Source organism: Scylla paramamosain, chromosome 41, assembly GCF_035594125.1.
Source record: "Scylla paramamosain isolate STU-SP2022 chromosome 41, ASM3559412v1, whole genome shotgun sequence".
Lineage (NCBI taxonomy): Eukaryota > Metazoa > Arthropoda > Malacostraca > Decapoda > Portunidae > Scylla > Scylla paramamosain.
The window spans coordinates 7,039,467-7,061,966 of record NC_087191.1 but is presented as its reverse complement, the minus strand read 5'-3'; the positions used below and the strand labels follow the sequence as shown (position 1 = coordinate 7,061,966).

The 22,500-nt window shown below is 39.3% G+C and overlaps 2 protein-coding genes across 4 annotated transcripts in view; one reads left to right on the top strand and one right to left on the bottom strand.

Annotated features, from left to right (window-relative positions):
* Positions 1-4,529: 4,529 nt before the first annotated feature.
* Positions 4,530-19,976, top strand: LOC135092879 (rac GTPase-activating protein 1-like). 3 transcript variants are annotated; one of them, XM_063991640.1, is made up of 15 exons: positions 4,530-4,676; positions 5,244-5,379; positions 6,054-6,256; positions 7,321-7,504; positions 7,856-8,031; positions 8,381-8,501; positions 9,401-9,451; positions 11,890-12,032; positions 12,641-12,786; positions 13,679-13,805; positions 14,411-14,557; positions 14,944-15,191; positions 15,386-15,518; positions 16,238-16,419; positions 17,058-19,976. In XM_063991640.1, the coding sequence occupies exons 2-15, from the start codon at positions 5,307-5,309 to the stop codon at positions 17,086-17,088; spliced, it is 1,965 nt and encodes a 654-aa protein (XP_063847710.1). In that variant the 5' UTR covers positions 4,530-4,676; positions 5,244-5,306; the 3' UTR covers positions 17,089-19,976. The 3 variants fall into 3 exon arrangements, with proteins under 3 accessions (XP_063847710.1, XP_063847709.1, XP_063847711.1); XM_063991639.1 differs by having other exon boundaries at positions 9,398-9,451; XM_063991641.1 differs by lacking the exon at positions 9,401-9,451.
* A 623-nt stretch (positions 19,977-20,599) lies between these two features.
* Positions 20,600-22,500, bottom strand: part of LOC135092880 (probable 4-coumarate--CoA ligase 3) — a 10,746-nt gene continuing 8,845 nt past the window's right edge. Inside the window, exon 10 of the mRNA XM_063991642.1 lies at positions 20,600-22,500. This exon is cut by the window's right edge and continues 372 nt beyond it. The gene's annotated coding sequence lies outside the window, so the exon portion shown is untranslated.

The following is a 22,500-nucleotide window of genomic DNA, read 5'->3' as shown; positions in this document are numbered from 1 at the left end:
ACAACATTTATTTCCTTCCCGGCAATTTCCTTCCATTACACACACACAGACAGACACACCATGCCAAACACTAACCACAATCAAACTAACATATTGTCCTGTCAACCCAATTGCTATTTTGCACCTCCACCAGAGCATAAGACATTGGATCTCACGGGAAGGGTATTAGATCTCATATACCTCCCAGTGGTTTCTGCCGGCAAAGCAATGCAGTAAGGGATTTCAAAGGAACCAGTGAGATTGTGTGGGTTTGGGTGCGTGTATGTGTCTATGTGTACGTGTGTGTGTGTGTGTGTGTGTGTGTGTGTGTGTGTGTGTGTGTGTGTGTGTGTGTGTGTGTGTCTGCGCACCTCCACACCTGTTCTTTACCTGCCCAGCGCCGCCTTTCTCCTGTGGTGCCCAGTTCAACAAACTTTCTACAAGTATGAGGAAGAAATTAAGGGGAAAAAAGAATACGTTAGGGAAAAAAATTTGAGAAGTAGGACAAGACGTAAAGGGTAATGGGTCTCTCTCTCTCTCTCTCTCTCTCTCTCTCTCTCTCTCTCTCTCTCTCTCTCTCTCTCTCTCTCTCTCTTCTAATTTGTCTTTCTTCTAATTCATTTTTCATATTGTTCTTTCTTCTTATTCTTATTTTTTTATTCTTATTCTTATTCTTCCTTTTCTTCTTCTTTTCTTGTTTTTGTTCTTGTTCTTTTTTTCCTTTTCATTGTAGCTTTCTTCCTCCTTCTCTTCATCTCTTATTTTTCCTTTATTTTTTTTTCTCGCTCTTTCCATCTCCTCCTCCTCCTCCTCCTCCTCCTCTTCATACACCGCTTCCTCTTCTTTCCGTCTCCCTCCATCTACTCCTCCTCCTCTTCTTCCTCCTCCTCCTCCCTCTCCTCCTCCTCCTTTTTTTCTTCCATCTCCTTCACCAACTTCTCGTCTCTTTCCTCTTCCTTCTCCTCCTCCTTCACCACCTCATCTTTTTCTTTTCCCTCCCCCTCCTCCTCCTCCTCTTCTTCCTCTTCCTCTTCCTCATCTTCCCTGGCCTATCTCCTCCCTCGGGTCTGAGTGATGGCCGCTGTTCTAAGAAGAAGCTCGTAAGGCAGTTCGCTGGGACGGTTAAAAACGTTACATGTTTAAATTTGAACGGATAGAATTAAAAGTTTTACCGGCTACTAGAGTCGAATCAAATTTAGTATGTTGGTGGTTTAAAATTTGAAATATGTTCGTTTTGATGGTTAAAAAGCGTTACAAGTTTAAATTTGAACTGGTAAAATTAAACTTAAAAGTGGTTACTGTTGTTGTTGTAGTATGTACTGGTGATTCAAATTTCAAGTAAGTGTTGACCGTTATAACCGTTATGTATTAAGCTGTTCGTTAAGAAGGTTACAAAACTTTACAAATTTAAATTTGAATGGATATAACTTATTTAAATTTACATCGGTTACTGGGATCAAAATTCATGTAGTATTTACTTTTAATTCAAATTTCAAATAGTTGTTGACTTGACTTCTGCAACCATTATGTATTAAACTATTCGCTAAGCACTTCAGAAAGCGTTTAAGATTTAAATTTGAACAGGTGAGATTTAAACTTACACCAGTTATTTAAATATGAATGGGTGAAATTTATATTTATACCCGCTGCTAGAGCCGCAATCAATGTAGTTTTTAATTTTAATTTAAATTTCAAATAACTGTCAGCCGTTAGAACCGTTACGTACTAGGTTATCTGAACACTCACAACAAACTCAGCAAGTGATGTTTGAAAGAGGCGGAGATGTAAGTGGAATAAAATATCGTAAAGAAAACGGAAGACGCAATAAGAAAACGGTTGAAAAAACGATACGCGACATTTAAATACTATATTGCATTTGAATTCAGGGACCGTTAAAACCGTTACATCCTTTAGAACAAACATTAATGTCATTAGTACGTGAGATTTGTAATATCTAAAGTATGAACCCAGAGAGAGAGAGAGAGAGAGAGAGAGAGAGAGAGAGAGAGAGAGAGAGTAGTGAACCCTATCATTAAACAACATGTCCTCACCTTCCTCTTTTTCCCCTCTCCCTTTCCCTCTTTTCCCCTCTCCCCTTCTCCTCTCCCTTCTTTTCCCCCCTCTCCTCGGACACAAAGGTAAGGTAAAGGAAGAAAGGTAAGGTGAGGAGGCAGTGATTGAGGGGAGAGAGAGTGAGAGGGGGAAGTGAGAGGGGAGAGTGAGTGCCAAGCTTGTTCTGTGCTGTGCTGGTTCCCCACGTGTCCTCTCACATTGCCCAGCCACGTGAGGGAGAGGAGGGAGAAGGGGGAGAAGGGGGAGAGAGAGAGAGAGAGGGAGAGGCAGGAAGGAAGGTAAACAATGAATGAAGGAAGGAAATAAGAAACTACAAGTAGAAATGAAGGAAGGCAGGAAACTGAGGGAGGAAAGGAAAGAAATAGGGAATGAATGAATGAAGGAAGGAAGGTAGGAAGAAGCACTGAGAGAAGGAAGGAAAACAATGAGGGAGAGAGAAAAGAAGGAAAGAATAAAATGGAAAGGAGGAATGAAGGAAGGAAGCAAAACGAAAGAAAAGAGGAAAGGAAGAGAAAGAATAAGAGAAGGGGTAAGGAAAGCAAGGAAGGAAGACTGCGAGAGGAAGTGAGGAAGGAAGGATGAAACAGAGTAATAATATGAATAAAATATGCTAATAAACTCTTGGTAAAGGAAGAAAAGAGGAAGAGAGAGAGAGAGAGAGAGAGAGAGAGAGAGAGAGAGAGAGAGAGAGAGAGAGAGAGGGGTTTCATTGTTTCTCTCTCTCTCTCTCTCTCCTCTCTCTCTCTCTCTCTCTCTCTCTCTCTCTCTCTCTCTCTCTCTCTCTCTCTCGGTATCGAAGAAGGAACATTTATTAGATCAATGACCTGTTTGTAGTGTGTGTGTGTGTGTGTGTGTGTGTGTGTGTGTGTGTGTGTGTGTGTGTGTGTGTGTGTGTGTGTGTGATAACCAAGAGTTTCAAGAGTAAGAACCATGAAAATCTTTACTAATACCAATGCAATAATTATTCTTCACTGATAAATGTGAGCCGCACTCTGAAAATAATTTGTAATGTTAGTAATGGTGTGATTTATTTATGGGTGTCTAGAGGGAATGCATAATATGAGGTTCTTTTTTATGCATAAAGAAGGAAGACAAAAAAAAAAAAAAAATCAGGAAGGAAAAAAAAATCATTGTTATTCTCTCTCAAAACAGAAAAGATAAATCATTCCCGAAGAAACAAAGCGAGAGAATGTACCAAAGAAAGAAAAAAAAAAGAAAAGGAAGGTTAAGAAGAAAAAGAATTGTCTTGATTATAAACATCCTCTCTCTCTCTCTCTCTCTCTCTCTCTCTCTCTCTCTCTCTCTCTCTCTCTCTCTCTCTCTCTCTCTCTCTCTCTCTCTCTCTCTCTCTCTCTCTCTCTCTCTCTCTCTAAAAAGCTTACATAAGAACATAAGAAATAAGGGGAGCTGCAAGAAGCGACTAGGCTTACACATGGCAGTCCCTGTATGAAATATACCTACCTATTTCCACCTCCATCCATAAACCTGTCTTATCTTCTCTTGAAGCTTTCTAATGTCCTAGCACTAACAACATGATTACTGAGTCCGTTCCACTCATCTACCACTCTATTTAAGAACCATTTTTTTCCTATCTCCTACCTAAATCTAAATTTTTCAAGCTTAGCTTTAGAAAAGCATGCTACAGATGTAATTAACTGTTAACATATATTTAGTACATGATATTGTACAACTAAGCAATGGATAAATGTTCAAATTCTCTCTCTCTCTCTCTCTCTCTCTCTCTCTCTCTCTCTCTCTCTCTCTCTCTCTCTCTCTCTCTCTCTCTCTCTCTCTCTCTCTCTCTCTTCTGTTTATTTCCCTATCTTCTATCCTATCTCACCTTCCATCCTTCCTCATCTCTCGTATATCTTATTCTCTCTTATCCACCTAATGTCTTCCCTCCTTATTTCTCTCCATCTCTTACCCCATTCTATCTGTCTCCCAGACTTTCTCCTCCTCTTCAATTACTTTTTCTCCGTTCATTCGTTGTCATGAGCCGCATTCCACACATTTAAAAGCCCGCCTTCATGTGGCTGTTTTGAATCTGTTAAGTATAGGTAACCAAAACAGTAGAGTCCTGAGTCAGAGTTATCCTTAGAAAACATTCTAATCCTTTTGTTTTTACTTTAATATTTACTTGGGATATATACTTAGGGAGAGCATTATTTAAGAGCTGAATATTATTACCAGGAAGTCTGAATTAGGCCAGGAATGCTAAAAGAAAAACGAAAATACTGGTTATCTACTGACCAAGAATCCTTTTTAGCGTACAATCCTATCCTTTCCTTCTCCCTTTGAGATATCATTAACAAAGACGAAAAGAAAGGCAAAATAACACTTACGAAATAAACATGAATATATAGAACAGGAATATAGCTTAAAATCTTTAAAATTATCCAAGGAAATGCCAAAAACAAATAAATTTGGACCATAAATACTGAACAGCGATCGTCTTTTGTTTCCACTGAGGTCGGCGCGGCGAAGCTTCCCTCCCTTATAGTGTTGCGGGAGATCTGAGGCTGAGCAACACGGGGGCCCTATGTTTTTTGTGTTTTTCCTTTGAATTTTGTGTCGTTGGCATGTGCTGAGGCGGTGTTGGCGTGCTGTAGTGAGGCGATCAACGGGTGAGTAAGCACAACAGAGGGAATTATTGTTGGGCGAGGGAAATATGAGTAAAGTTATTGTAGTTCCTGTTCGTTTGCACACAAGGGAATGTTTACGTTGTGGGTACCTGGGCATATTTGAATGTTTGTACTCGTTTACTTTTTACATTGTGTTGCTATTTTTATTTCTTGATTGGCTGTAAATGTCTGAATGTTTTGACTCCCTTAATTAGTGCATTTTGTTAATGATCTGAATGCCTGTGTGTTTAAATGTTTATACTCGTTTGGTTCGTATCTGTGTTTACGTTGGGAATGTGAAAATTTCAATGTTTGCATCCGTTTACTCTATATCAGCATGAATATTTTAGTTTCCATTCAATTTTCAGATATCAAATGAATGAATTATTAGCATCTCATTATTTTTTTTTATCTCAGTTTCTTAGTGTGGTAAGATGAAATGTATGCCCACCGTTACTCATGCAAATTATATCCTGTTTGAGGTTTCACTTATACAAAATTATATCGTTTTTGTGCAGCGTCAGTGTGATAATGTGCTTGTATATCATGTGTATGTGTGTGTGTCGGCAGGTCTGCTGAGAGGGAAGGGTGTGTGACAGTGAAAAACAAGCCCACAACACCACCACCACCACCATGGAGTCCCTCACCACACAGTTTGACGAGCTGATCCGCACCATGAAACTCTTGTCCGACCCGGCAGAGAAGAGTGAGCAACCCTTTGTGTTATGCTCTTCTGTTCATTTATTGTTATTGTTGTTGTTATTATTATTATTATTATTATTATTATTATTATTATTATTATTATTATTTATGTGTATAATGATGATTAGGTTTTGACTACTATTATTATTTTGTTCATTCATTTATTTATTTATTTGATATTTTATTTTATTTATATGTTTATTTTTGTTTATTTATTTATTTTTTATGAATTTATTTTTTTGCTCTTCTTCTGTCTCGGCTCTGTGCTTAAAAGATGAAATTATGCATCACAACTTTTCAGTTTATTTTAATTTTGTTCTGTGTTCTTGCTCTCTAATCTCATTTTTGCTATGCTACTCCTCCTCCATCCTTTTTTTTTTCTTTTTTCTTTTTTTTTCTTTTTTTTTCCCCGCATCTTTCTCTTCCTTCATCTTTTTCTTTTGAAACCATAAGAGATAAAACCTTCACACTCCCTGTACATCACCAAATCAACAATCATCTTTCCACACATCACTAAATCCTCTCCTATCACATCTCCACATCTACTAAACTCTCTCATATCATCTCTACATCAATGAACCATTTATCATCTCTCAACATTTGTATCCAAGTCATCAATGACATCTCTTCACCTATCATCACACACCCTGCCTCTCCTGACCCTGCCATGCCTTACAGAGTTCCTGGAGTTCACAGAGGGGGTGGAGGGGCAGCAGCGGGAGTGGCAGGAGCTGGCAGGCGAGGTGCAGCGGCTACAGGAGCAGGTGAACCAGGGGCAGAAGACCATAAAAAATCTGGAGATGAAGCTGAAGAACGCGCGTCACCTGCTGGACCTGGAGAAGGGACGTAGAATTGCTGCCGAGAATGAGAAGAGGGATATGGTGAGGCTTGGCTTGGTTAGGTTAGGTTAGGTCTGGTGAGACTTGCTTGGGTTTGGCTTGATTTGGTTAAGTTAAGTAATGCCAAGTTCAGTTAAGGTAGGATACCTAAAGGTGCCATCACATTGGCACATTTTCTGTCAACTCCTTCCATTTTTTTCTGTCTGCATCGTCAGACAGAAGTGATCGTCTTCACAGAGGAGGATTGTCCTCAATTTTTGTTGTCAGATGAAAATCTATGTTTATGATATACAGATATACTAAATGAACCTTACTGTTTTTAGGAAAAAATAAAATAATAAATAAATAAATTTTAAATAAAGAAAATATAAAATCGCTTAATTTCACATGTCATTACATTTAACTTGTGGACATATAACAGCAAAAAGTGTGTGGCATGATTTGATGAATGATTACTCTCTTGGAAGGTCTCTGTTTCTCTACTCCTGCATACTGCATACCATTTTAACTCACTGGGCTCATCTACAATTGACAAAACTTGTAATATAGTACAGAACAGCGACTGTCTGCCTGTGTGTCAGCGGAGCAGCACCTGTGGAGAATTGGGGTCCTGGGCTGGCTGGACCCGCAGCCAGCCAGAGAGAGAGAGCCCAGAGCCACGTTTGTTTATTGTCAATGAAATTGCATGTGACGGGGCGTGCTCAAGAAACTTGATTTTCAGAAAGTTGACAAAAAATGTGCTAGTGTGATGGCACCTTTAGGTTGCATTAGGTAAGGTTAGATAAAACAAGGATACCTTGGGTTGAATCAGCTTCACTGGTTTTGTTTTGAAACTATAAAGATGTTTAATTGTATTTTATTATATTCTACAAAAAAATGAAAGTCTGGTGTAAGCAAAAGAATTAATTTCTTATTAGATTACTCTTATTTCAGATCACATTTGGTTATGTTGAGTCACATTAGTATATACTATTTGTATTAGATTGTGTTATGACAGGTAAGGTTTACATTAGTATAAGTTTGTTAAGGTTATACTAAGTTAGGTTAAGGTTAGACAGAGATAGAGACAATATACAGGCACCTTAAAATATTATCTTCTTTGCTAGGCTGGACAGATCCTGCAGGCGATAGAGATGCTGGGGCAGGGACAGGTGGTGAAGACGAAGGAGCGCCTCCAGCAGCTGCAGCATTCCTTCTCCTCAGAGGTGCCAGGGCCGGGGCACGGCCTGAGCAGGCAGCACTCACCCAACGGCCCACTGTCCACCATCACCGAGGACCATGACTCTATTGGTGCGTGTTGTGGGGACACACACACACACACACACACAGTGTTGTTGTCATCATTTCATCTAACATGTCTATTTTCTTGTGGTTGACAGCTAACCATAACCTATCTTACTTAATCTAATTTAACCTAATCTAATCTACTCTGACCTCATCTATCCAAACCAAACATTTGCAAACATAACCAAACCAAATTTCACCAAATCAAACCCAGCCAAACACTACCAAACTGGACCTAACACGACCAAACTTCACCTAAGCAAACCTAATCCAACACAACCAAATCTAACCTAACCTAACCCAACCAAACCCAACCTAACCTAACCATATCAGACCTAACCTAACTTGACCCACCAGGCACCATCCTCAACGTGTCACAGATGGACATCACGGAGGAGGACGACCTGGAGGACTCCCGTCTACGCTCCGGCCGTTCCTACAAGCGCAAGTCCTCCCCTGACAGGCTGGACAGGTCCTCAGGGGTGGGACACAAGCGACTGTCTGGCAGGATAAGTGGCGGTGATGGAGGCAAGGTGGGTGTTGGCAGGGTGTTGAGTGTGAAGTAGAAACACTGTCCACCACTCATTATGTTTATTACTCTTTTCTTCTATCTCTCACTTTCTGTCACTCATTCACTATTCATATTTTTCTTCCTCTGTCATTCATTCACTCTCTCACTCTTCCTGTCACTCACTTCCTCCATCACTCATTCACTCACTTCCTTTATCACTCATTCACTCTGTTCATCGGTTTCTTCCTGTATCATTCATTCAGTCATTCATTCAATCTGCCCATCATTCACTCACTCTATCCGTCACTTCTTCCCTCACTTACCCACTCACTCTATCCCTCCCCTCACTCCCTCTTGTTCTCACACCACAGGAGAACAAACAGAGCCTAGAGGTGAAGACAGAGGTGACATGCTACACAGAGGGAGATGAGCTGAAGAGCGTCAAGGTGGACATCCAGCCCTCAGCACCGCCCTACCTGGCCGTCATTGGTGGTGAGTGCCTCTGTGCTTTCTGCTGCTCCTTGGCCCTCCTGCTGTGTTATTTATTTGTATGTCTGTTGTTTTTAGTTCATGTTTGGCATTTGAGTCAGTGGTTGGGTATTTTTAAGCTTTATAAATTGCCAGGAAGGAAGTTGCATGTTTAGCTTTTTTTTTTATATTTATTCCTCTGTTTTTTGTTCCTTGAGTTGATTCTTGGTTTCTGTTTAGCATTGCAGCAGATTACCAAGAAACAGGAAGGAAGGAAGTGGCATGCTTAGTTTTTTATTTTTACCCAGTTTATTTTGTGTTCCTTGAGTTCACCTTGACTTGTTGTTAGCATTACAGCAATTACCAAGAGACAGGAAGGAAAGAAGTGGCATGTTTAGTCCTAAGTTTACATATGGTGTTCCTTGGCTCAGCTATTTAGTTTTGAGCATTGCAGCACAGGATTATCAAGAGACATGAAGGAGAGGAGATCCATTCACTGCCACACAAATCTCTCATATCTACAATTTTTTGGCACTTTTGTGTTAAGCTTTCATAGATATTTCTACAGTGTAAGACAAGATTAACCATAAATGTTCCCTCTTTCCTCTCCTTCATCTCCATGCAGATAGTTCTTACAGTGCCAGGAAGGTTAACGAAGGATGACCATGGCAGTGAAAAATTTCATACTCATATACATTAAGAAACTACAACAAAGCATGGGGTAATCACTGTATAGGCTCAGTTTGTTGGTTCAGCAAGGATATAGGGACAGGTTGAGGTCCACAGTGGTAATGAAAGGATTAAGACTCATAATATAACTAGTACTACAACAAAGCATAAGGTAACCACTGTATAGGCTCAGCAAGGGTGTAGGGACAGGTTGAGATCCACATTGCCAATAGCCTCACCTCTCCTTCAAGCAGGGGAGGGCGTGGATCTTTCAGCAGAGAAGTCGTCCCTGGAGAGCAGCAGAGGTAACGTGGTAGCCTGTCTGGGGTGCCTGGTAGACGGCTTCTTGGGTTCCCTAGGGTTAGATGGGAAGTGATGCTTTTTCTTTATACTCAACAGTTGAGGGTAGCTTTTTTTTTTTTTTTTTTTTTACAGTCAGGTGTATTTTATGTAGATGAGGGATGAATGGCTGCTTTTTAGTTTTATTTATTTATTTTTTCTTATCCCAGAGGGTGATTCTGCCATTCATAACTCGACAGTTGAGTGTTCTTCGTGTGTAGATGGGAAATGAATCACTGCTTTTTACTTTTCTCTTCATTTATTTATTTATTTATTCATGCATTCATTCATTCATTCATTCATTCATCATTTAGGGTGATTCTGTCATTCACAGCTTGACAATCACATGTAGTTTGGGTGTAGATGTGAAATGAATGACTAGTGGAGGGTATTTGGGTGTAGAGAGCTAATGAATGACTACTTTTCTTTGTCTTTTCCATCTTTACTCCTTTTCTCACATACCCAAGGAAAGAAAAAACTAGAAAAAAATAATTCTCTCCCATAAAAAAGAAAAAGTGAATACTAAAGAAGAGACAATTCAGAAGAGAGCACGCACGACTTAATGGTGTGTGGGCATTGGGAGTAAATGGATAAATACTAATACAATAATTCCTTGGGTGTGCTGAGGGTGTAATTGACTTCCTCTGGTGGTGTAGGGGCACGACACATAGAGAGACATTCACAGGGAGTCCGAGTTATGACAGTTCCGTTCCTTTGCCATGTTGTAAACTCATTTTTGGGACAGGTCTGACCAGCCTTGGCACCTACAGCCCGTCATTCAACAGTGCTAATGTTGTGGTGCTGTTGTTGTCACCTAGGGCGTCAGAACACAACTGTTGTATTTGTAAGAAAAACACAAGGATATTGTATGTGTGGTATTTTTCACTTTTTTTTTCTGTTATTATTATTATTATTATTATTATTATTATTATTTTTATTATTATTATTATTATTATTTTTATTATTATTATTATTATTATTATTTCTTTTTATTTATTTGTTTATTTATATTTATATATTTTTTTTTTTTTTCTTAGTGTCTTTTCTATTCATTTTGTTTCTACATTAGTTACCAATACTTTTTTTTTCAGTCTCAAGTGACCTAACTTTTTTTTTTTTATTGCATGATTTATGCATTTTTTCCAGCTACATTCCTATTGCTGTATTTCTCTTCCACATTCTATTCCTTTGGGAGCAGGACTAACCATATATTTAGTTCCTGACATTAGAGGTGAACAATATGTATAATAACACAATAGTTGCAGTTTTTATAGTGAAAGAAGAGACTAACATAATTTTTTCTATTTCTTTACTTATTTTCATTTATTTATATATTTATTGAGAAGAAAAGATAGAAGAAAATTTATAATTAATTAATGGTAAGGAAGTTTTTCTTTAGTATATATCACTTAAGATTTTAATATTTAAGCTGATTCTTAGTGTAAGTGTGTTGACGGAAGGTACACACACAATTATTACCATCATAAACGCTAATGTCTATATATGAAGTTAAGAAATTATCATGTACTTCCATTCCCTCTAACTTCCCTTCTTTTTGTCTGCCATTTCTGTTTAATCATTTCCTTCCTCCCTCAGACCCTTCTTTCCTTTCCTCCAATTTCCTCTTCCTATCTGTTATCTTCTGATCTCTTTACCCTTCCTTTTCTGTTTCCTGTATTCCTGTCTCTCTTTTCCCTTCTCTTTTACTCCTGCCTTCCTATATCTCCTTCTCTCTTGCTCCTGTCTTCTCATCTCTTCATCATTCTCCATGTCTTACCTTCATTCTTCTTTCCTCTCTTGCCCCTGCCTTCCCATCTTTCTGCATCTCCAATATCTCCATCTCTTACTTCTGTTCTTTGTCTCTCTTGCTTCTGTTTTCTGGTTTCTCTATCTCTTACCTGGATTTCTTACCTCTGTTTTTTCCTCTTCCATCTTGTTCCTGTTTTCCTATCTCTAACCTGCCCTATCTTTTCTATTGTCTCAAATATTCTACTCTGCTGTCATGTATCTGCCCCTTTCATCTCCTTTTTCTTCTCTCCTGTCTTCCCATCTATACTTGTGATCTTTTATCTTCTTTTCCTGTGTCTCCATTTATCTTACTTTTCTCTGCCTTTCCTCCTCCTCTTTCTTTCTTCTGTCTTCTTGTATGTTTATTTTCCTCAATATTGTTCCTGTCTTCTTATGTTTCCTCTCTTCTCTCATGCTCCTGTGTTCCCATCTATCTTGCTTCCACCTTTTGCCTTTCCTTTCCTCTTCTCTCTCCTTCCTGTCTTCTCTTACCTTTCTTCTCTCACCTTCTCTTGTCCTGTCCTTCTGTCTCTCTCCCATATCTATCCACACCTGTCTCAAATATCTGCCCTCCCCCCCCCCACACCTGCTAATCCCATAACTTCTACTGTTGCAGAGGAGATGCTGAGTCCCCTTAAGAAGCCCCCACGCACTCCAGCCCCTCCGCCCCCCACCCCATCAGTAGGGAACAGGCAGGGCATGCTGTCCCCCTCGGTAAATTACAATTATATCAACATCGGCACACCTGTCACGCCTCAGGTAAGTTAACGAGATGTGTATGTGTTTGTTATTGTTTTTAGATATTTTATTTTCTTCTTTTCTTTTCTTTTCTTTTCTTTTCTTTTCTTTACTTATTTTATCTTTATTTATTTATTTACTTTTTTTTTTACCATTTTTACTTATTCATTAATTAATTTATTTATTTATTGTATAGAGATGTTTTTGTGTTTCTTTTATTGGTCTCCAGATTGTTTCTCTGTTTTCTTTTATTGTTTCATTATCCATTTTTTTAATTTGTCTTTCTGTATCTTTTGTTTCATTTTTTTTATTTTATTTTATTTATTGATTGGCTGTTTGATTTTTTGCCTTAATTTATTTCAGTCCTGTTTCTCTCTCCTTTCTCTCTCCCCTCTCCTCTCCTCTCCTCTTCTCTCCTCCTCTCCTCTCCTCTCCTCTCCTTCCCTGTCACTCCCAGCACAATCATTTCCCATCAAAAAACACCACCACACACCCCACACCCATTGATTTCTTCTCCCTTTACGCAACATCAGAACACATCTTTAACATACCACACTACCCACCTTATCTTCCCCTCTCCATACAAGGCCAGCTCCCCGTCACCCTCACATCCTAATCTCTCACCCCAGCACCAGGCGTACAGCACCCCAACAGGCACCCCACACACCCCAGTGCTTCGTAACTACAACTCGGCCAGCAAGGTGAATGGACGCACCCACGCCTTCGTCCTCAAGACCACCTATAAGATTGAGCACTGCCAGCCGTGTGGAAAGAGGTACTGGGGTAATGGTTGTGTTTGCTGATCTTTACTTTGAGTTAGTGTGTGTGTGTGTGTGTGTGTGTGTGTGTGTGTGTGTGTGTGTGTGTGTGTGTGTGTGTGTGTGTGTGTTTTGCCTTGTTTTTCTGTGTTATGGTTTTTCTTTGTAGGTCTTGATGTGTGTGTGTGTGTGTGTGTGTGTGTGAAAAATAAATTTACCATTACACAAAATGACAGTCTTTTTTGTATCACTTTTAATGTTTTATTGTTTATTTATTTATTTTTATTTTTTATTTTATTTTATTTTATTTATTTATTTTATTTTATTTATTTATTTATTTTATTTTTTTATTTATTTATTTATTTTTTTTTTTTTTCTTCCACTATTACGCCTTGGTGTGGCAGTGTGTGGCCAGCCTGCTGTGTTTGCTGTTTTGGCAATGAGCCTCACATTTCCTATTGGTGGTGGTTGCCTATATTTCAGGCATATATACATAAGAAGAAAACACTGATTCACTCACACAGAAAAAAAAAAAATCCTTAATCTTTTCTCAGTCTTACTTAAGTGTCCATCTCTCAGTGCTAAATTGGAGGTGACTTATACTTGTTAGTTAATGTGGAGTGACTGGTGTTTGCTGCCTAATATAGGGGTGAAATAAATAACTTGACATTAATTCAAGACCATGCCTAGGGAGTTTTTAGGTCAAATATATTCTGTCTAAATAAATAATTAAGTCCACATATGTTATTTTCTTTTTTATTTATTTTTTTTCCCTCCATCTTTCAGTTTATTTTGATTTGTTATTATTTTCTTACATTTTTCACTTTATTTTTTTTATTAATTTTATTTTTATTTATTTATTTATTTATTTTATTTTTTGTTGCACCTTCCCTTTGTGTCTCATCACAGGATCAAGTTTGCCAAGGCATGTCTGAAGTGCCGTGACTGCCGGGCCATCTGTCACAGTGAGTGCCGGGAGCAGGTGCCCCTCCCCTGCGTGCCCAGTGCCAACACCCCCAACAACAAGGGCTGCATGGTGAGGTGCCTTTGTGTGTGTAATCTTTCTTTGTACATGTCACTTTTTGTGGTTGTAATTTTTTTTTTTTTTTTTTTTTTTTTTTTTTTTTTTTTTTTTGTCTCCTAATCACTTGCTGTCATTTATTTCTTTACCTTTGGTTTCTTCTTTTCTTCTTTTCCTTCCTTACCTTTACATTTCTTTTTCTGTTCTCTTTCTTATTCTCTTAGTTTCTCCTATTTTTTGCCTTTGTTTTATTCTTCATCCTTCTCCTTTCTTTTTGTCTTGTCTTTTCTTTCCTCCTTTCTTTCTTTCTTTCTTTCTTTTTATTCTATTCTCCTGCCTTCTCTTACTTTCTGATCTTTGTTTTATTCTTTTCTTCTTTATTCCCTTCCTTTCTTTTGTTCTCCTTTCTCTCCATTCTTTCATTTTACTCAGTTCTCTTACTTTCTCATACTTTATCCCTTTGTTTCTTTTCTTCTTTATCCCCTTCTTCTCTTTTCATCTTTTCTCCTCCTTTCCTGCCTTCTGACTGTCATAGTTACACCCTCAAACTTCCCTGATCTATCCTGTGTTCTTATACATTAAAACCCAGTGCTTCTTATCACCTCTTGTTACCTCCTCAGGGCACCATTGCAGATTATGCCCCCTCCACGCCCCCAATGGTTCCTGCTCTGGTGGTTCACTGTACTAATGAGGTGGAGAACAGGGGCCTGACAGAGGTGGGGATCTATCGTCTCTGTGGCTCGGAGAAAGATATCAAGGAGCTTAAGGTAATTGTGTGCGTGTGTGTAAATGATGTGAGGTTATTTAGTGTTTTCTCTTCCTTCAAAATGTTGCTCTTTTCCCATTCCTTTCAGTATCTCCTTGTCTCCTTCACCCATTCCTTCCATCCCTCCTTCCAATTTCTCATTAATCTCACTTTCTATTCCTCTGTTTACACATTTTTTCTCTGTCTCCTTCATCCCTTCCATTCCTCCATCTCATTTTCCATCCCTCTCAACCTATCCCTCCTTATTTCTCCTGTCTTTACCTCCCTGGCCATCCTTTCCTCACATTCCCCATTCCTTCTCATTTTCCATCCCTTCCAGCCAACCCCTGCTCATTTCTCTCTACCTTCCTCACCATCTTCCTCACCCCATCACATCCCCACACACAGGAGCAATTCCTAAGGGGTCGTGGGCTGCCTAACCTCTCCCAGCTGGACATCCACGTCATCTCCGGCACCCTCAAGATCTTCCTGCGCAGCCTGAAGGAGCCGCTCATCACCACCCTGCTGTGGAAAGACTTCACCTCAGCCGCCAGCGAGGCAAACCAGGACTGCTCTGCCTCCCTCTACCAGGCCATCTCTGAATTGCCGCAGCCCAACCGGGATACACTGGCCTGGATCATTTCGCACTTGCAGAGGTGTGTGTGTGCGTGATCTTTATTCTTATATTATTAGGGGACAGAATTGATGGAGGTTTGTAGTTTTCTATCACTTAATACCAGGTTTTCATATTTTCTTTAATTTTTTGTATACTGCTTGCATTTAAGACTTGAGGCACTCTGCTGTAAGTCTTGACAAATGAAACATGCCTCATGGCCTTGCACACACACAGGGTTGCCGAGTGTCCAGAGTGCAAGATGCCAGCAACGAACCTGGCCAAGGTGTTCGGGCCGACGTTGGTGGGGTACTCATCTGCTGAGCCAGAGATGCCCACCATGATGCAGGAGACCAGGCTGCAGCACCTGGTAAGGAGGAACACCTGGCCTGGGGTGTTTACAGGAGGGAGGGAGGACGGACAAGGTTTCATTTTACAGGAGGGAGGGAGGACGGACAAGGTTTCATTTTGATGGATTGATTTGATTTGATTATTTATTTTATTTTGTTTTATTTTATTTTTTATTTATTTATTTATTTACTTATTTATTTTTCTAAGAAAGGCTGTGGCCAAGGACAACAAAAAGAGCAAAAAAAAAAAAAAGTCCTACTGAGGTGCCAGTTCCAAATGAGATGTCAAAAGGATCATAAAAATTTGAGGATGTTTTCTTTGAAACCTCCCTCTTGAAAAAAAATTCAGTCAGGAAAGGGAAAATACAGAAGCAGGCAGGGAGTTCCAGAGTTTACTATAAGAAGGGATGAATGACTGAGAATACTGGTTAACTCTTGCATTAGAGAGATGGACAGAATAGTGGCGAGAGGAAGTAGGAAGTCTTGTGCAGGGAGGCCATGGGAGGAGGGGAGACAAGCACTTAGTGTGAAAATAGCGGTAGAAGACAGCCAGAGATGCAACAATACAGCAATGAGAGGTGCTGAAGACAAGTTAGGTAGAGGAGAGGAACTGATAAGAAGAAAAGCTTTTGATTCCACCCTGTCTAGCGGACTAGAGGAGCAATATGATTGGAAACCCCTCCATACATGTGAAGCTGTCATGCACCACTAACGCTCCACCCTCCCCACTATGTCCCAGGTGATGGAGAAGCTGCTGGAGATTTCATCTGACTACTGGAACTCCTTCATCCAAGTGACAGATGAGAACACACATCCAGTACAGCCAAGGACGCCAGACTTTGGGGGCTCCATGCTGGGTGGTGTGCCTCGCTCCACCTCCCGCCGCCGTTCCCAGCTCTTCCGCACCCCACTGCAGTCCAGGTGAGGGGCAGGAAGAGGCGGGGAGAAGGGGAGGAGGAGGGATGAAGGTAAAGGTAAGGAAGAAGAGAGAGGAGAGACATAGAGAAGGGGGAGGAGAGGCAGGGTGAAAGGTAAGAATAATGAGGAGTGGTGAAGAGGAGGAAGAACAGGGAAGAGGATGGTGAAGGGTAATGATAAGGAGAAATGGCGAGAACTTTAAAACTTGTAGATAATTTATTAATCAAGTTTGTGTTGTCATCATCATCATCATTTAATTTAACGTCCTTATTTTTCATTATTTGATCTAAGAGGGTAAGAATACTTTCTTGTCCCTGTCAGGGCTTGAGGGGCTAAGAGGATAGTGCGAATAAGTGTGAATATGGAAGTTGTGTGCCTTGTTTTGGCTATTTGTGGGAGAGACAGCTTTGATAATGTATGTTTGCATGTATTTTCTCGTATGGTGGGATAGCTTAAGAGTCTGTTGTGCATCTCATCTTGGTACCTGCTTTCATGTTTATCATCTTCCCTCATTTATTCTTTCTATTTACTTCTTCATTTCTTCATTCTTGTCTCATTCTTCCTTTTTTGTGTTTCATTTCTCGGTGATTCTTGGTCAACAGGAGTCTCTTGCAGTTGAGTATCACATTCTGACATTTCAGGAACAGCAACAGCCACCATGCGAGGAAGTAGAGGACAGGTGCAGTGGAAGTCTTGTGCAGTCTCGTCCTGAGGTGCTGAGGGATGCTGAGACACTACTGACACTACCACGGCCTTCGTGAACTACTGAGTGTGTGAGGACGTGTGGGGTGTGAAGGAAGCAGTCTGAACCCCACCCATTTCCCCACACCTCCTTCATAGTACCTTAAGTGTTTTGTACATCACTGCTTTGTCCGGTCGGTGTATTCTGTATATTATTCATTCATGTATTTACTCACATTCCCATAGTTGTTACAAGTGCCTACTGAGTCCATCCATCAGTGCATTCAGTGTTGATGGTGGTAAGTTAAGTTTTATATATACTACATACATATACACTGTTTTTACTCCTGGCTACCCATATTATGAGGATGCCACTTGTACACGTACACACACACGCACACACACACACACACACACACACACACACACACACACACACACACACACACACACACACACACACACACACACACACACACACACACACACACACACACACACACACACACACACATACATGTTCTATATATAGTTATATTTTTTAGTTCTCTATTAATTTTTCAGTTTTGTATCACTTTTATATATCTGCATAATGGTTTCGTTTTACACATTTTTCTAGTTTTTCTAATGATTTTTCCAGTTTTGTGCATAATGTTTTGTATATTTTTCTAGTTTTGTAATATTTTTACATCTGATGACTAATGTGTTCAGGAGACAGTAACATAGGTCCTCTGGTAATACATCTCACTACCCAGTATCTACTTTATTCCTCAACATCCTTATCTCTCACTTACCAGAGGAATGGCATCTCCCTGCTAGCTGTGTTGCAGTCCATATTAGTATTTGTACACTGGTTACTGTCATCTCTCATCTGACGCTATGCTAAACCATCAGTCTAATGTAGGTTAAGTCCATTCAACAGATCTTCACTTATTTTACCTACTTCACCCACTCTGCTGTTCCCTTGGCTTGCTGTCTTGATGGGCTGTCTCCAGGGTGATCTGTGCATGCTGGGAATGGCTGTCAGTATGAATTTACTTACTTATCCTGCTTATACTGACTTATACATAATCTTCCATAGGGTGATAGGGTGCAAGGATTAGGTATCATTATGGAAAGTTTCATATAAAGCCCTCTATAGCATGATAATTTTGCCTACACACTCTTCCATAGGCTGATAAACTGTCTGCAAGGATTAGCTTTAAGTGGATGGAAAATTAAGTTTAGCTTTGTTTGTTTCCACAAATTAGCTCTTGTTCTAGCTGTGAAATAGACGTAAAGCAAAGATTTGTGACCTTTCTCCATAGCTGGGATGAAAGGCTAGGAATGTTACCCTCCTGTGTGTGTGTGTTTGTGTGTGTGTGTGTGCTCCCCAAGAGATCCAAAATAGCCAATCAGCAAACAGTTACATTTACCAGTGATAGTGTTAAGTTAAGTATCCTGAGTTTTTTATAAGGTAGCAGAGATACCATGCTAGTCTGTGCCACCAAGTATAGTATGACTTAGGAAGAGGAGGAGAGGGAAGGTGAAACAGGAAACAAGAGAGATCCAGACACTCCACACCCTTAATCCTGATTGAAGAAGACTAATGGAGGACTTGGCATGCTGTACAGCCACCCACATCTTGATACACTCCACATACACTGCAGGTTACTAGGAAGCCCTTACTCTGCCTTAGCCAGGAGCAGTAGGAACACCAGGGGTGCAGCTGATGTACTGTGTTCCCTTAGTCCCTAGAAATGTGCATAATATTAACTGGACCTGTTGCTTAGTGTTATGTTATCCATCATCCATTATTTGTGTTCATTTAGATGTTCTCATTATTTTTTATACATACAGTTAAGTACATTTGTTTATTGAGTACCTTATCATTTGTTGTTGGATTGGTAATTGAAAGTTGTATGGTTTGATTACATATGACTTAAACTCCAGTTCATACTAAGAAATGTTACATTTGTATACTTTATATACAAACATTACAGGCATTCCTTGGTGCTGATAGTGCAACATTACTTTTCAACTTTTTTTTTCCATAACATCCATGATGCCTGTCTTGATTTACCGAACTTTTTTTTGTACATTTATACTTTGTTCTCATTGTTCTATTTGACTAACACTTAATAGCAAAATGCTTCCTATGGACAGCCCTTCTTGACCATTTTTTGTCTGTTCATTTTGACCTTTTCCATACCTGACTTGCTCTTCCTGCTCTACACCTTCCCTGACCCAAACATAACAAGGTATGGCCTTCACTTTTTTTTATACTACTTGACATTATCTTCCTTTCCCTTCTTAAACACATGACAGCAAGATAATACTAACTTATGACACTCTTTCCTTGGCCTGTACATAAGGTGACTGTCTCACTTTTCCTTGACCAACATATACAATGGTTCTAGAATCACTTAACTTTTTTTACACCACTTCACATTCTCTTTCCTTTTCTCTTTCCATTCTCTTTCCTACCCAGACACCTTTTTAAACTGAAATTCTCTTCTTTCTCTATTTTTTCTTGACCAACACATAAGATAATTCCAACAACACTTCACTTTCCTATACTACTCAACATTCTCGTTCCTTCACGCCAACACAGCAAGTTAACGCAATATCCAGTGTACTTACTTATCCCTTAACGTAGAAAAGAGAGGCCCTGCATTGGTCTCCCTCTGGATTCAAAAAGAACAGGTCTGGATGTGTACATATAGTAAGTTAAGGTTGTGTATTATACAGTGCTAACAAACCACATGTAAACTGCCTCACTAATGCTGTATTATGTCATGGATGTGTTCAAGCCTTATCTGGAATCCATGTATGTCATTTTCTTTTTGTAATTTTCTATGCCAAACCAACTTAGTGAATTCAATACATGTATCTGATGACTTGATTGTGTTCTGCCCATCACCTTATCTCCCTGACCATTCTGCTGCTGTGGTCATCCTTCCCTAATCTCCCCAGTACTGTATGAATGATTTGCATGGTGACACAGGAAAGAAAAGAGAAAGGGTTAATTTTCTCTTTGGTGCTACAGAAATATGAGACCTTAGCACAAAAATAATGTGTAAAAAGTTATAGGTATTGAAGGGGAAATGGTGTCTGGCAGTGAAAGGGTTAACCAGGCAATTCTTCATCATAAGGTGCTACAATGACTTATTAGTGCCATGTAGACTTATATCCTGGGACTTGGTAACTTATTAATTCACTCACTTGTAACCCCTAGTTTTGTCCACTGTTATTCCCTCAAACATTTCTTCATCAGTGCCAGTGGTGTAATACTGCCATGGTGACTTGTATCCTGCCATCTGTGAACTTATTTACTGACTTTCTCACTGTGTAGTCTCTAATTGCCAGGAGAGGTCATCATTGGGGATTGAACTCAGGACAGTCAAGATATACAGGATGTGAGTCTAACATTACCATTCAGACCAAGGTGATCACCAAGGCTTGAGTGGGTTTGGGTAACCTTTCAATGTCTGTAATATGATGGGCTTAGAAAAAAGGAAAGTTAAGTTCTAATTTTTTATTTCACATTTCATCACAAAGCACCATATCACAGGCACCGGAGAATGCCATATTGTCATTATTACATTACAAAACTAACACTAGACTTCTGAAAATATCACAGGAATCATATAACAGGCACATGAGACTTGGCTATCTGTCATAAACACCTCAAGTCAGTCAGTCAGTAACACACAAAGACTAATAATCCTCCTTCACCCATATTACTGAAGATTAAGGAAGTTTCTGTGTGTGTGTGTGTGTGTGTGTGTGTGTGTTAATGTACTGGCCAAAAAAATATCAATGCATAGGTGTGTGTTTCCTGAAGTCAATGATCAGTTTTAATTGTTAGAGAAAATTACAGAATGTGTGTGTGTGTGTGTGTGTGTGTGTGAGCCTTACTCAACATGGTAATCTCTAATCTCACACCGTCATCAGTGAATCAAAGAGGCAAAGATAAGAGCAGGTGATGGTAAGAATCCAAAATCAAGTGGTTATGAGACCAAAACAATACAAGGACATTCCCTCACCCCCTGCTGCCTAATCATGGAGTGGGTGATAGCAATACTAGGAAGGGAATGGCCAGGTGTGAGGGGCATGATAACCTCTTACAACACTGACTTGTGACATTCACTGATTAGTTATGTAAAGTGAATGGTGATATACAGGAATGTGTGTGTGTGTGTGTAAGTGTGAGTGAAAGTTATTAAGACACATTAGTGTTTTGTAATTTGAGTGGTGATATGAAGGACTGTTTTTGTTGGTGTTTGTGTGTGAGTGAGTGCAAGTTGTTAGGAAAAATTATAGTGTGTAATTTGAGTGTGAGTGTGTGTGTGTAAATGAAAAGTTGTTGATTTGTTATGAAATGTTTCTTATCATATTTGTGTGTGTATATTTGAGTGAAAAGCTTTGACAATGAAGATTTGGTGTTATGTAATGTTACTTGTGTATAAAAGTGTAAATATACAGGATGATTGTATAATACAGTATACATTTGTTATGTATGTGTATATGGAGAAACCTTTGGTTGTATTTTATGAAAGAATATGATACTGATTTTTATAAACCTGTAGTATTATGAGTATAGAGGTATGATTAGTGGTATGATATGTTTAAGTATGAAAGTATGTGTATATCTGGAGAAAATTGAACTAGAAACTTGAATAGAATGAAATATGCAAGTAATATGAATGTACAGACTAATGAGTGTTATGAAATGTTTATGTAGGTGAAAAAAAAAAAACTCAGGAAACAATGAAAGTGGAATGAAATATACAAACAATATGAGCGTGGAGAGCTGCAGCATTGTGTGACACATAACAGCATAGCAGAACACCACCAGTTCCTTGTCAGACATGAAATGAAGAACGGCAACAGAATATAACAGGAGGACTCTCACTCTGCCTGCCTGCCTTGTCAAGTTCTACCATGAGCACAGAACACAGTCTCCTTAATGCACTTTCAGCTGCAAGTAGGGGAGGGACCATCTATCTCTCCTGAATATGAAGATAGGAGAGTTTTCAAGTTCTCCATAGAATCAAGATGTCAAACTTTCATAGAGAACACAGTCTCTTTAATGGACTTTGAGCTGAAGGGAGTGTAGGGAGGTAGCATCTTCCATCCCTGCTGAAAAAATTATTGCAACACAACCAGAGAATTTGTAACTTATTTCTGTGCATTTCAAATAGTATGGAGAAGAGGAGAGACCACTCTAGACCATCAGAGAATATGTATTGTTATTTTTTTTTTTTATTTTATTTTTTTTTTTTTTGCATTTTCAGTAGCAATGAGAGAGACCATATGAGACTATCAGAAAACATATATCTTGCTTTTGTGCATTTCAAGTAGCAAGGAGAGAGACCAGATGAGACCACCTGTCCTGAAAAACTAAAACAAGGGACCCAT